Source organism: Neovison vison, chromosome 6 (assembly GCF_020171115.1).
Source record: "Neovison vison isolate M4711 chromosome 6, ASM_NN_V1, whole genome shotgun sequence".
Classification (NCBI taxonomy): Eukaryota; Metazoa; Chordata; class Mammalia; order Carnivora; family Mustelidae; genus Neogale; species Neogale vison.
Window position 1 is genome coordinate 199,280,830 of NC_058096.1, and position 15,282 is coordinate 199,296,111.

At 43.7% G+C, this 15,282-nt stretch overlaps 1 protein-coding gene across 7 annotated transcripts in view; it reads left to right on the top strand.

The window, feature by feature from the left end:
* Positions 1-15,282, top strand: part of ARHGEF3 (Rho guanine nucleotide exchange factor 3) — a 316,269-nt gene that overhangs the window by 267,658 nt on the left and 33,329 nt on the right. For 6 of the 7 annotated variants that reach the window (XM_044253328.1, XM_044253331.1, XM_044253327.1 and 3 more), the window contains one exon: positions 2,374-2,481. In XM_044253328.1, the coding sequence (XP_044109263.1) occupies positions 2,374-2,481 (108 nt within the window). Of the gene's footprint in view, positions 1-1,157; positions 1,524-2,373; positions 2,482-15,282 lie in introns of those variants that run through there. The other variant, XM_044253330.1, reaches the window with a different exon arrangement.

Consider the following 15,282-nt stretch of genomic DNA (forward strand, 5'->3'; position numbering starts at 1 on the left):
TAATTCATACTGGGTCAGGCATAAAGCCTCCTCCACAGATCCAATAACCTGTACATGTTCTGGTTTTGAAATTGCACCTGCCTGCATTGCTGGATCACAGCACTAAATCATGCAGCAGTGGTTTCTGGTTCAGTTGTTCACTGGGAATGTCAGATTGCCAGAGAGCAGCCTGCTGTTTACTTCCAAATGGGCAATGCCGTAAGAAAGGACTTTTAATTACAATCTCATGTAGCGCCACTGCACACAGCGTGCAGAGGGGCTGGTATTTGCATTGTGCGTAGATCTTGTAGCTGTGTAAACACCCATCGACTGGGTCATGTAAAATGGGCAGCAGAGTCAGCAGAACCCCAGAAAAGATGACACAGCAAGTGGAACAGAACTGAATCTTACCCCATCCTGCCAAGCGTGCAATGCTCCCTGCCCCTTTTTTAAAAAGCAAGAGAACCCTGTTGGCGTTTGCCCTTCAGCTTCCCCATTCTGATACAGAATCTGTGTTCCAGCACCATGAGCCGTTCAAAAAAAAAACAGAGACCTGGGAGTCTCCGGGCTCTGAGGTGCCTGCAGGATCATCTAAGACCAAATCCTGCTGCCCTGTGAAATCCCTCCCCTCCTCATTTACTGCAATGCAGTTTGTACCACCAAAGGTGGTATTATCACAACGCTGGCATTTCCAGTCCAAAGCAGGGGCTATTTCAAGAAATTCAGGGGATGCTCAAGGGTGTGTGTGTGTGTGTGTGTGTTTAACATGCCAGTGATGCAGCTCTGACGTAAAAAAATATTTAAAAAATCCTCCTCTGGGCACAGATGCTCAGGAGCCAGGCAGTGGACCTGGAGCGTCCTGAAGGTCAGTGTCACCTGGAAGCAGAAGTGCTATTGGAGCTTTCTCTTCAGCATTTCAGTAATAGTAATGTGATGTCTTGAGATCTCTCGTATTGAGAGATTAATCCCTTGCTTTTGGAACCGAGCCTCCCCAGTGTTCGGAGAGTTTCCTCCTGTCTGTTCCGCTCAGCATGCCAAGAAGCTGGAGAGGTCCCCGGCAGCCCGGATTCCTTCTCTGTCTTGGGAAAGTATTCCACTGCTTCGAGAAATCATGAAGTCAATCCTGGCAATATTGTGGAATTGTTTTGTACTTTTTTTTCCTTTAGTCTTCTAATTTTTCTATCGAAATGCCAGAAAGATCGGGTCTATTTCCAAGAGGGCTTCTGACATCTGAGATTGGCAAGGGCACAAAATGACATAAGAGTTTCTCTGCAGAATTCCAAATTCAGGCAAGATTTTTCCAAGCACCTACTATGTTCAAAACACCTTGCAGGGATGTTCTGGAGAATCTGAAGTCCTGGCTTAACCCTCAAAACTTTGAAAGCAATGGCTGAAAAAGAAAGATGAGCATCTTGAGACTTCCTCTGGAAATGGTTGAGGTTTTCCACAGCAATTGGCAAGTTTGGCTTTTTCCATCAAAATTTGGTGTCTTCATGTGCTGTCCAGCATCTACTGCAGGTCAGATGGAGCTTAGGAAGGCAAGGGTAACTGTTCTCTTTGTCTCTGTAGAATGTTTTGTGTGTCACGTCCCTCTTTCCCATAGCTTATTGTTTTTATGTAATTCTCCTCTGCAAAGACATTGGAATGGGTAGGCGCCCTCTCACCCATTCACTTGGTTTGGGGTAACTTGCAGATTTGCAAATGTTTTATGTAGAGAGGATTTTCCAAACTTGTGGGTATATGAATTCTAAAAACATGTGCACAGTAGGATTTTCTCTCTGTACATTTTCTCTTGCTGGTTGTTATTTATAAGTATTCATAGGTGCATTTCAAGTATTCTGTAGATACAAAGATGATTTTTAAAGAGCCCAGTAATAGAAGAACTTCCTTTAAAAATTTTTTTAAATTTAATGAACTGAAAAAAAACGAACATTCCTTATGCTTTAGAAAAGCCCCATTGCATAAAAGAAATTTGGAGAGTGGCTTCAGGCAAGGTGGAGAAAAGGTTTTTAAAAAGATGAAACCAGAAGCATCAAAACACAACTGCCTAACAAGGTCACTGGATGGGAAATCTGAGGCAGCTTTTCTCTAAGGGAGGCATTGGGGAGAATGATTCGAAGTGCAAGCTTCTGAATTAAAAGAGGGGTTGAAGGGTAGGGAACAGACCATACTTATTTGCTGTCTTCCCAGAGGCTGCTTCTGTTGATGTTCCCTGCCCTTTCCCCTTTCTGGCTCCTGAGCCAAGTTGTCTCCTACGATGGGGCACTGGTTATATCCCATAGTTCGGTAGGAGTAGCTCATGGAGTAGGACTGGTTAGAGTTTTGTTGTCTGTAATTAATCTTGACATTTTCCTTCCCTTTTTTTGTTTTTGTTTTTGTTTCTTAACCCTGTAGGAGCCTAGTAATAAACGGGTCAAGCCCCTTTCCAGAGTGACATCACTAGCAAACCTCATCCCTCCCGTGAAGGCCACACCGTTAAAGCGCTTCAGCCAAACCCTGCAGGTAAGAAGGACACGACGGGCTTGGGTTTGCAGAAAACTGTGTTGTGTGGGAGGGGTCATTGCTGCTCTTCCCCAGAACCTCCTCTGAGATCTAAATCAGGGCTTATTTCAGCAGAAGAGAGCCAAGGAGGGAACTGAAAGGAAGAAAGGTATGTTTTTAAGTTGTAAACTGGGATTAGAAGGGGTCCTTTCAGGGCTGACTTGAGGAATCATCTCTGTTGGGTCTTTCCTCAGAGTCCTGTACCCCATCCGTATGCACACTCACACGTTTGGTCCTAAAATACCTATGGGCCTCCTCAGAGAACCAGTGGGTGACATGAGCTGGACGGTAGGAGAGCCTAGTGATCAGACCAGGGCCCGCAGACTGCAGCATGCAGAGAAAACGTCAGCCTGCCCTCTGTTTTCTTATGGTGCACAAGTTGAGAATGGTTTTTCCTTTCAAAATGACTTGGGTAGAGGCACCTGGGTGGCTCAGTCGGTTAAGTGTCTGCCTTCGGCTCAGGTCATGATCCCTGAGTCCTGGGATGGAGCCCTGAGTCCTGGGATGGAGACTTGCTCAGCAGGGAGCCTGCATCTCCCTCTGCCTCTGCCTATTGCTCCCCCTGCTTGTGGTCTCTCTTTCTGGCAAATAAATAAAATCTTTAAAACAAAATTTTTTAAATAAGATAGGGCAAAAGTCAAAAGACGAACGTATTTCCTGACACTTGAAAATTATATGAAATTCTAATTTCAGTGTCCATAAGTAAAGATTTGTTGGAAAACAGGCATGCCTGAATATTATGTACCAGACTGTGGTTGCTTTTGCTCTGCAATGGCAACAGTCGAGAAGTTATGGCAGAGACCATATTGCACACAAGGCCCCAAATATTTACTGTCTTGCCCCTTTACAGAAAATATTTCCCAACTCCTGGCTTAGAGCAAAGGCCCTGTGGTGCAGGTACCTTATTTCTGGTGTTGGCTCTGTTGCTCAGAGACTTTGTTACCTTGGGCAGGTGACTTAACATCTTTAGGTCTTGCTTTTATTCCTAATGGGTAAATTAGGGTTAATACCACCAGTTTCTTTAGAGTAGAATCATTGTAAAGATTTGTAAGATAGTGCATTTAAAATCGTTAGTATTGGGACGCCTGGGTGGCTCAGTTGGTTTAAGTACCTGCCTTCGGTTCAGGTCATGATTCCAGGGCCCTGGGATCACATCCCGCATTGGCTCCCTGCTCCGTGAGGAGATCCTTGTGCTTGCTTTCTCTCTCTGTGTCAAATAAATAAAATCTTTTAAAAAAATAAAAATAAAGTCTTTTTTAAAAAATGAAGTCCTTGGTATTTATAAGATAGTGCATTTAAAGGGCTATATTGCTAACAAAACTATATTAAGCCCTTTGTTAGCAATCACTAATTTACTGATTAGTTGGCTAAGTAGTAGATATTAGCTACTATAATAATTCTTTGGTAAACAGATTGCTATAATTGTTCCTTAAACTCCCAATAAAATTTATCTTTTAAGATGAATATTGAAATTTGTCTAAGCTTTGGCCCGAATTTGATAATCATAAAAATCCTCTTGCAGACAGAAGCCAATAAAAGCCATGCCACGAAAAGGCTTCCCTCGGTTAGCTGAGAAGTGGTCTCGAGTCTGCCATTCCTTACTTGTCCTGAATACTTCGGCTTAGCAGTATTTTTTTCTTGGCTTTCCGAGTTATTAAGAAAATTGTGAACCAGAACCCAAGGCATGTCCTATGCTATGAAGATCTATGATTTGAGAACTATTTCAGGTCTCCCTCACCCCCTCCTGCCATTGCTTCTGGACCATTCAGCCAACATGCCATGATTCTGCATAGCCCGGGCTGTTCTCCCCATCTCCCTATGGATGCTCTCCTTCTTTGGTGCTTCGTCCTTGCCCTGTCCATTCCTCTGTTAGCTCTCCTTAGTTTCTTCTGAATGAAGAATTACTAATCACGTAATTAGCTATAGGTTTGGCTCCGTTTCTCTCGGTGTTTGGGCCTCTGGGCCCTTGCTTATCCCCTGATCCCCTTTGTGGAAGAATGGAGAAGGAAAAGAAATAAGGTTGTCTTGGGGAGCCAGATGAAGGGCTTTGAAGCTAGCGAAGAGAAATGTGTTTACCTTCTCTCCCCCACAACCAGTCCCTCGGCCCTCTGGCCAAGTTCATCACAAGCTTTCCCCGGAAGATTCATCACTGCCCTAGTCCTGCACATCTGGTCTTTTGCTGAGTTCTGCTTTTTGAAAATTCTTTAGCCTGTCTACTGCCATTTCACCCTTTCCATCCCAGTGGCTGGGGCTCAAGTTCACTCTATGGTTATTTCCAGCTTTGACTATGACACCTCCCTGCTGCCAGCCATGTCTTCCTGTTGGCTTGCCAACAGTCGGCCCTCTTCCCTGGGAAGGCCCTCACCCATTCTCTAAGCCTTGAGTGGGCCCTCATCACGCACGAGACTCTATATCCCGCTCTCCTATTGCTTATAATCCTGCACAGAGGTGCCTGCTGATAGATTCATAGCCACATTCGACCCTCAAATTGTGTTTTGTCTGGCTGGATAGTGTTTTGAGCGAACATATACAAATCCAAATAATCCATATACAAATTTGGAATTCCAGAGGCACCTGGGTGGCTCGGTCAGTTGAGCATCTGACTCTTAATTTCAGCTCAGGTCATGATCTCAGGGTTGTGATTGAGCCCTATATCGGGCTCTGTGCTAGGTTTGGAGCCTGCTTGGGATTCTCCCTCTCCCTCTGCCTAACCCCCTGCTCATATGTGCTAGCTAAATAAATAAATAAAATCTTCTTTAAAGGAAAAAAAAAGAATTCCTAATTCTGGTTTCTTCTAAAGAATTGAAAGTCTTAGGCCCATGTTGCCACATGGCTATCATGAGCTGCACCTGGGTAGCCAGCCAGTTGTCACCTACAGATGTCCCCTCCTCTCCCAACTGTCCTTCCAACACCTGACCCCTTGACTCACTGTCATCACTTTGGCCTGTAGACTCCATGTTTATGCTCCCTGGTCTGGGGACAACTTGGTCTATGCCTCCCCTCACAGCCCAGACCTGACTGTATGTGGCCGTAAGCTTCTCCGTTGTCATACCTTCAAAACCTTTCCTTTGGCTTCCCAGGCAGCCTTTATTCCTCCTCTCCTGTCTCTGCTCTCCACAGATCCTACACAGGAAAGCCTGCAGGAAATATTTGGGCAGCTTGAAATTTTGCATTGACCTAGAGAGTGGGACAGAAAGAAATCAAGTCATGTCTGAAATCCAAAAGACTGAGGCCAAACAAGAATGAGAAAGCCAGACCTGACAGAGGGATCTGACATGTGGAAATTGGTTTCTAAAACTTCAAAGATTTTTTTTGTTTTTGGCAAAATAATTTTTTTATTTACTTTTTTCAAATATCATGATGAATAACTCACTCCAGGCTCCATTTATGGGACAGAAACAAGCGGGCAGAAGCAGAATGGTTAGTCATAACGGTTGTGCACGTGGACACAGAGAGAACATGAGCAGTGTCCTTACACTGTGAGTGCGTCATCGGTGGGGGGTTCAGTGAATGGAAATATGCCTTTGTGGGCAGAGTTTGACAGCCATGTTTGCAGGATGATCTGCAAAGCACAGAGAATGCTATCTTGCCCCCCAAATATCTCCCTGGTGGTCACCTTGGTGCATGCAAAGCCTGTTTTGCATAATTATTTCCAGCCTGCATCTCAGTAACTGCCCAATGACTTTATTGTTTCCTCTCCAGCTAGAATGGGATTGGGTTCTACTGTGATCTGAGCAGCAGGGAGGAGGAGGGGAAGCAGGAGGCCCCAAAGGGATACTCCGTGGGCCATTCTCACATCCTCTTCCATTTTGTGTGCCCTGGTCTTGGTGCCTGTTCCAAAAGGGGAGGAAGACGAACAAGGAGAGTGGGTTGGGGCTGCCCCAAGCCATTCAGCATTCATTCTTTAGTCATGGTGTTTATTATATGTGCCTCTTCTATTCCCCAAAACAACTCAGGGCTGTGATCGAGCAGCTTGGTTCTGTCACAGTATCCCTTGTCCCTGGTGCCTGGCCTCATAGAGACATATATATCCCTTTCAGTATCCAGTTATGTCTGAGGTTGGATTCCTTTTATTATAGAAGAAGAGATGACTTAGGCCCAAACACCCAAACACAATACTTTAATCAATCATGGAGCACTGAGCTGTCCTTCCTCTGGCTTCTCAGGTGACCCCAGGTTAGCCCAGAAGGATATGAGGACAGCTTGGGGCTAGCAGCTTTTCCAAAAAAGGTTAAAACCCCAGCCACATATGTGAATGGTCCTTGCAGTAACAGTTCAACAAGACATGGCAGAACTTGTTCTCTCTTGGCTCCCCTGTGCCCCGTATAGACTGGAGGCTCGGGTGTCAGCACAAAGACAGCATTCGTGGAAGTGGGAGAGGGACAGCTGTCTGCCTGGCCTTCTGTCTGTCTGACCGGGAAGTGAGTGCTGCTGATAGACTGGACCACAGATGTCTGCATCCCTGTGGGCCTAAAAATCTCCTCACTGGCCTGCCTGAGAGGAAAACGTGGTCCAGCTCCAAATGGGGCCCGCATGCACCCCTCCTGTGCAGTGAGGACAGTGAGCTCGCCGTGGGTGGGTCGCTGAGCCCTGCCTCTCCCTGCATAGCTGGCAGACGCATTTGAGCTCCATCCAGTGCTAGGGCCCGTGCATGCTGTGGAATGCTGTGTTCACGGGACTGTGCTTGAGCCCTGCCCTCTCTCCAAACATGAGCTTCATTTCTTTTCCATTATAAAATATAGGTCCGGGGCACCTGGGTAGCTCAGTGGGTTAAAGCCTCTGCCTTCAGCTCAGGTCATGATCCCAGGGTCCTGGGATCAAGCCCCGAATCAGGTTCTCTGCTCAGCAGGGAGCCTGCTTCCTCCTGTCTCTCTGACTGCCTCTTTGCCTACTTGTGATCTCTGTCTGTTAAGTAAAAAAAAAAAAAAAAAAGTATAGGTTCATTATGGAAAAATACCAAAAGGGAGAAAGAGAAAAGATTCCACTGCAAAACAACCTCTGTTTAGTATTTTAATAATTTCCTTCCAGTGTTATTCTAGGTATATCTACATAACTTACATACTCTGAGCCTCATTTGGGTTACTCACAGTGTACCCAGCCTATCTTTGTGTGATCTGTTCGCTCTTGGATTGAAATCTCCCACGGGGACCATGAATGGTCAGTTCTCTTGGCATTTCTATTAGTATTGGCTTCACATATTTCTAAGCTATGCAGTTAGGCATATGTAAATGTTCCTCTAATCATTGTTACAACCTCTTGGGGGGAGTTGTACCTTTCATTAAGGTTCAGTCACCCTCTTCATTTCTTTTAATGCTTTTTGTCTTGAGTTATGTCTTTTTTTGTTTTTTTTTTTTTTGCATTTTGCCTGGTTTCTTCCATCTCTTTTATTTGCATCTTTTCTTTGTCTTTTAGCTGGACCAGAATTTTGTTATGGCTTAAGGGAAGTATTATATCACTTTTCCAAGTTATTCTTGGAAAATATGATCTTAGTGGACCAAGTACCTATCATTCCAGTGTGTTGATGTTACTTATTTTACATAACCAGTCTCCTATTAATGGTTATTTAAGCTGTGAATATTTTTTATATTATCAGATAACTCTGTGTTGAATGTCTTTTGAAGACATTTGTCCTATTTTTTTTAAAGTACTTTCCAAATGTGCTTTCTTTTCTAATTATAGAGCATCTTTTTAAAATTGAAAAACAGGGGCGCCTGGATGGCTCAGTCATTAAGCATCTGCCTTCAGCTCAGGTCATGATCCCAAAGTCCTGGGATCGAGCCCTGCATTGGGCTCCCTGCTTCCTGAGAAGCCTGCTTCTCCCTCTCCCACTCCCCCTGCTTGTGTTCCCTTTCTCACTGTCTCTCTCTGTCAAATAAATAACATCTAAAGAAAATAAAAATAAAATTGAAAAATAGAAACACAGAAAAGGGAGTAAAATTCACTTGTAACCCATCTCCCCATCATTAAATATCTTTTATTAACATTTTGGTGTATACTCAGACAATCTTCTCTTTTATAGTATACCTGCATGTGTTATTTTTTTTAGGCAAAGTCCTAATCATATGTATATATGTATATACTATTTTTATAAAGATACTATCTTTTAACATGTTTTGTCTTAACTGTATAAAATAACCTTATGGTATGAGAATGTACTTTCATGTCATTAAGTATTTTTCACAAGCCCCGTTCTTAATGAATTCATATAGTATTTCATCAAAAGAATATACTAGGTATTGATTATTCACTCTTCTTTTGTTGAACATTTAAATTATTTACATTTTCTACCATTATATCCTGTTTTAAACATCCTGGTTGCAAATCTTAGGTGTGTCTGTATTCCTTCCTTCCTTCAATGATATTCCCAGAAGTGGAATTTTGGTCAAATGATGTAAATTCATCTGATGTCTCTAGAGTCAGGCCTCTCTTTGTGGTGTGTACCTGTCTTGGGCAGAATTGCTCCTCTGTGTTCTCACATCCTAATTCTAGACTCATAGTCACACTTTCCCCTCTCTTTTCCCACTGTTTTTCGCCCGCTGGGACATCTTCATAGGATAGCCCTTCCCGGGGGTCCCTTGACTTTCCACACAGAACAAGGTTGTCTCTTACTTTTCTTGGTATGGCTAGCACTACATGTGACTACATGTGACTCAGAAATTGACAGTTACTATTATTATTGCATTTATTACTAGAAAAGTTGGCCATTGCTCTTCCTAGGGGCTCTCCAGGAACCGGCAGTGGGTGCCCACCTAGTAATATTTTATAACTGGGCTCCTTCTCAAAAGAGTATCTGCCCTCTCCCATTTGTATCCCCTCAGGAAGGATTATTATGGTTTAGGAAGGGTTTCTGGTAACCACAGTCTCTCACTGTTCCATTTCTGAGCCCTTAGAGCTGCAGAGTATTTCATTTCACCGAGATGCAGCAGAAAATGGGATACATTAGTGTTCTCCATTTATTATTCATTATATCTACTATGTTATTTGTTCTGCTCTAGACTTGTTGGGGGAGGTAATCAGGAGACAGTGCCTACTCTTGAGAAGGATTAAATCTACTTAAACTTGTCTAAGATATATCAGCAAGTAAAAAAAAATAATAAAAAGGAAATTTAAAACCATTGTATCCCAATCAATAATATGCATCCATTACAGTATATGGACAGGAAACTAGGAATACCATCAAATTCTTAATAGTGGTTATCTCTTGGGAATACAAGTATAAGTGACTTTGATGGTCCTTTTGTTTTCTGTCTTATGTTCTCCTTCCCCCCCCCCCATTACATAAGAATTACAAATCAGTAGAGAATGAATAAACAGGCTGGGTCTATTGACTTTTATTTTTTGCAATATATATTTCTATCATGTTTGAATTTTTAAAATAGTTATATATTATCTTTGCAACCAAATAAAAAAATGTATAAGATTTTAAAATCTTACATGATAAAAGATCCTAGAGACAGGGAGCCTAGTAGTGGCCGGGTTGTGGGGGCTGGGGGTATAGGTAAGGGAAGGCTACCAGGCAAGTGTGGAAGGATTGGTGTTGGGCCTGGAATGGCTAAAAGCTGATGAGGGGAAGGGAAAGAAGGCATTTCAGGTTTGAGGAAGGAGCGTGAGAAGACTGATGCCATCTAGTTTGAGAATTAAACAGGAAGAGTACCCAAGCCCATGGGCTTAATTCCCATGTGCTCAAAACCATGATTTTCTTCTCCAGGGGCCTCAAACTTTGTCTCTTGGTCCAAGATCATATACTTTCTATAACTAACAAAAAGTCTTTGATCCTAAGTAATTTGGTAGATATGGAAATAAGCTTGGATGTATGTGTGTGTGTGTGTGTGTGTGTGTGTGTGTGTGTGTTGGAGGAAGCAACCAGAAATCCCATTGCCTTGCAGTCTGGGAGGTAAGGATATAGCTAGGAAGGGACCTGTAGTCCACATCAAGAGGAACTCCTTACATTCTGTTGATCTTTACTATTCCTGAAGTAATAGTTAGACCACTGTCATAGTTGACTACTGTAATTCAAAGCTTGTCTTTTTTTAATTTAGGAATAACAGCTTCCAGTAATTGAGTATTTACAATGAGCCAGGTTCTGTGCAGGGTACTTTATATTCACGGCTTCATTTCATCTTTTCCCCAAGAATGGGAAGGTAGGATTTAGCTCCACTTTATAGGGGAAAACCTGAAGGTCGAAATATGTGCCCCAAGTCACACAGCCAGTAAGTGCAGGAGCTGGGGACCTGAGGGTTTTCACGGCGCCTCTCCTGGGGTTGGCTTCTGCAAAAAAGTCAGCTGGTCGTAATAAAGCCTGCAGTTTGCCAGGCTCTAAAAATGATGGCCCGACTTTTGGTGTAAAGCATCACATCGCACTGTTGCTCCTTACTCTTTGTTTGCCTACGTGGCAGAGACAGTCATCATTTCCATTTCAGCTCGTGGAATATTGTGTCATTAATATTATTGTCCAAAAGCCGGTTTACGGTGCCTAATGAAGAGGTTGGGCTGTGGTCCCAAGCCTCTGGAAGGCTTCCTAAATTTTGTTTAGCACTAAGAAAATTGTATAATATTTTCCCCGCACCTGAACCAAATATTTTCTTCAGCTTTTCATTCATTCTACTCAGAATCTCTCTCAGCTACAGGATCTATGGGGTTTGATTTTTTGCCCTGGGTCTGTGGGGTTGTTGTTGTTTCTTTTTTTTTTTTTTTTTTTTAAGATTTTATTTATTTATTTGACAGACAGAGATCACAAGATCTCTGGCAGAGAGGCAGGCAGAGAGAGAGGAGGAAGCAGGCTCTCCGCGGAGCGGACAGCCCGATGCGGAGCTCGATCCCAGGACCCTGGGACCATGACCTGAGCCGAAGGCAGAGGCTTTAACCCACTGAGCCACCCAGGCGCCCCTGTTGTTGTTTTTTAATTGTGAAGTGATTGGGTGCCTTTTGACCATGTTTTTAATATACGTTATTCTGAACCAAATCCAAATACGATTTTATATTTATAGCACCACTTCAAACTCCATGTTCATGGTCTTGCACATTTGTCTACTGATTTCATTTTCTCTTAGTTAAGATCTCTTATAGAAAATCTGGAAAATAAATATAGAGAAGCATGGAGATGAAAATAAGAACATCCGTAGCCTATCATCTAGGGGTAACATCTATTAACACGTATTTTAAACAGGGATCTTTCTTTTCTTAATGCTACATGTGAGACTTGCCCATTATCATTAAGTTTCTCTTAAAAGAATGTTTTTAACAAACACATAACATTCCATTTTATGATTACACTGTCATTTATTTAACTATTCCCTATTGGCCACTTTGGGCTCTTTCTAGATCTTTTGCTTTTATAAGCAACACCGTGCTGCTGAAGGTTTTCTTCCCCTATCAGTTATCCTAATGGACGTCCCGAAGGAGACATTTGGTCCAAGTAATTCAAAGATGTGTCTGCTGTTTGCTAATGAATGAAAACATATATAAACCAGCAGAAATGGTGGCAGTGCTGCCAATGGTATGATAACACCGATAAGTAACGTCTGTTGCTTATTGCCCACATACCAGGCACTTGGCTAAGCCCTGGACATATTTTTTTTTAAAGATTTTATTTATTTATTTGACAGAGAGGGAGATCACAAGTAGGCAGAGAGGCAGTCAGAGGGAGAGGGGGAAGCAGACCCCCCACCAAGCAGCCCGATATGGGGCTCGATCCCAGGACCCTGAGACCAAGACCTGAGCCGAAGGCAGAGGCCCAACCTCCTCAGCCACCCAGGCACCCCACCCTGGGCATATTTTATCTTATGTAATCCCTGCTGCAACTTTGTGGAGTACTCATTACTATGTCCTTTTATAGATAAGGAGACTGGAAGAAGTGCCCGGGTGGTTCTTTCCGTTAAGTGTCTGACTCTTGGTTTTAGCTCGAGTCATGATCTTGGGTCCTGAGATCGAACCCCACATCAGGCTCACAGTGGCCATGATGCCTGCCTAAGATTCTCTCTCTCCTTCTGCTCCTCCCCCACTTGTGTGCACATGCTCTCTAAATAAATAAAATATATTTTTTAAAAACACACATAGTTAAGGAAACCGAGATCCATGGGCACCTGGGTAGCTCAGTGAGTTAAGCCTTTGCCTTTGGCTTAGGTCATGATCCCAGGGTCCTGGGATTGAGCCCCCACACTGGGGGCTCTCTGCTCAGCGGGGAGACTGCTTCCCCCTCTCTCTCTGCCTGCTGCTCTGCCTACTTGTGATCTCTCTCCCTTCTGTCAAATAAATAAAATATTTTTAAAAATGAAATCTAGATGGAAAGAAATGAAAAAAAAAAAGGAAACTGAGATCCAGAGTGATTAACTTCCCAAGGTCCCTTAGCTACCGAGATGACTTCAAGCCATGTCTGTTTTACTCCAAAGCCTGTTCTCAGCCGAGATCCATGTACTATAGTCAAAAGGCTATTTCCACACTTACCTTGGGCCAGTCGCTAAATCTCCTGTCGCTCAGATTTCTAATCTATTAAAGAGGGCAAAAATGCAAGAACTTGTCCTGTTGCCTCTCCCAAGACGAGTGGGAGGGCCCAAAGTAATGGAAGCCACAGACCTGAGAAGTGTCATTTCTCCATTTAAGTTAATGGCTCTCATCAAGCCTTCCGTAAGAGACTCCTCCAAGATGCTCTTCAAGAACATTTTCCAATCCCAGCCATATCTACTGTACATTTTGGTTTAACTCATTGTAGTAGCAACATAGAAACCCATTTTCCTCTGACAGTCCCACCTTAACCTCCAGTCCATTTAATAATAAACCATCTGCTGAATCACAGCAATGGTAACTGCATTGAACTCTCTTTATTGGAGCGTGTTATCTTCAGCGGTAGAGAACCTTCTGTTTTTGGAAAAGGGCGAGCGAGCTCCCCGCTGAACAGGCGGCATTAACAAATTAAATCTGTTCCATCATGCCTCACCTGCTGGGTTTACATTTCCTCTGACACATGTAAAGGGTCCCTCTTTTCCCACCTGACAGACAGTCCCCTTTGCACCTGCAGCGTCTTTTCCACATACCCAGCTCAGGCATAAACACAAGCACCCATTTCCTAAATCTGCATTATCTGTGCTTATTATGGCTCTTGTTATTTTAGCTGCCAGTAATTATGAGCTTTCGGTTTTTGACTCATTTGCTATGCTGGTTTCCCTCATGGAAACTCTTGCTTGTCCTGGAACATTTTTCATTCCCCACACCCAGAGGGATCGAGGTACATGTTTCTGTTTTTATGCCATCTCTCCTAAGGCTGGGTCTCTCCTAGCCACCATGGACTGATGTTTCTCACCGCAGGGGATATTCAGCAATGGAGGTGTTTTGGTTGTTGCAACTGGGATGGGGGCACTACTGGCATCTAAGGGCTAGTGATAAACATCCTGCTAAACATCCTGCAAGATACTGGATAGTTTCTCACAACAAAGAATTTTCTGATCCAAAATGTTCCTGGTGGCAAGGTTTAGAAGCTCTGTCATGGACTGAGAAGTAGCCTGCAAGTCATGTATTTGGGCACATGCTTCCTACCACACTCTGACTCTTACAGTAGGGGAAGCAGGATAGGATATTGGTTAAAACTGACAGCAGGGGTCTGGGACGATGGGGGGGGGGGGCACTGAAATAGACCAGACCTGTACCGTCATTCTGAGTTCACCATTGACCTGGGTCTAAATTCTGAAGCACCGTTCATTAGCTGCATGACCTTCAGTGAAGTGTTACCCTTTCTGAGCCCCCAGTTTCCTCCTCTGTAAAACAGGGCTAGCAATCCTTACTTTTTGAGTATACAAGGTTCTAAAGCCCCCCTCACCATACCCAGCACACACAAGCATGGCATTCACTCATTAAGCAAAATTGCTGAGCTCCTCCTATGTGTCAGTTGCTAATAAGTCCAATAGTGAACGAACAGATAGATAACCTTGCCTTCCAGGAGATTACCCTCTATTGGGAGGAGACAGACATGTCAGAAACTAGTAAATGACATCACACAGCCCATGGTGAAAACAGAGGAAAATAAAGCAGGAGGAGGGGGATGGGCACTGGAAGGGACATAGCTGTTCTCCTCCCTCAGGCATCCTCTTTAGGGTTTTTATCCTAGCAGTAGTCACATGTTCCTTCCCCTGCTCCAATGCATCTAATTGTGTGCATTTGTACTGAGGAGTGGTACAGGTGTTGGCCATGGTGTATGGTCTTGAATCCCTGTCCATGGCTAGGGCCTGGTTGGCTGTGAGCTGTCCTCAGGGCTAGCCAGCTGCCAACCTCACACCCGGTCAGCATTCTTTATGCATTTTTGGGATTCTTCTTTTCAGCATCCTTCCGCTTTCCAAGTGGAGTTAAAAATAAAACATTTCTTTTAACCCAGCCTAACTAAAGGGGTGAATCTGAAGTTTGATTGGTCAAAGAGCCACTCAGTCATTGTTCCTAAAAAAATAAGTAAATGCTCTCCCTCCCATAACTGGCCTTAACCCTTAGAAGGCTGCGGCCCATATCACTGAAACCTCCCCTCACTGCATGATTGGCATATAGGTGGCAGGTGTACAGCCCTCATTCTGGAGGGCTTTGGAACAAAACAGATCTAGTTTTGAATCCTGCCTGAGCAAGTGCCTTCGCCTCTCTGAGCCTCAGTTTCCTCATCAGTAAAGTGGGAATAAACACCCTCCAACCCCCACCCCACTGACCCCTGTGGGTGGTTGTGAGGATCAGAGAATTCATCAGAAGTGCTAAGCGTGGGCAGGCACATAAAGGCCTCTCTCTGATGTGTGT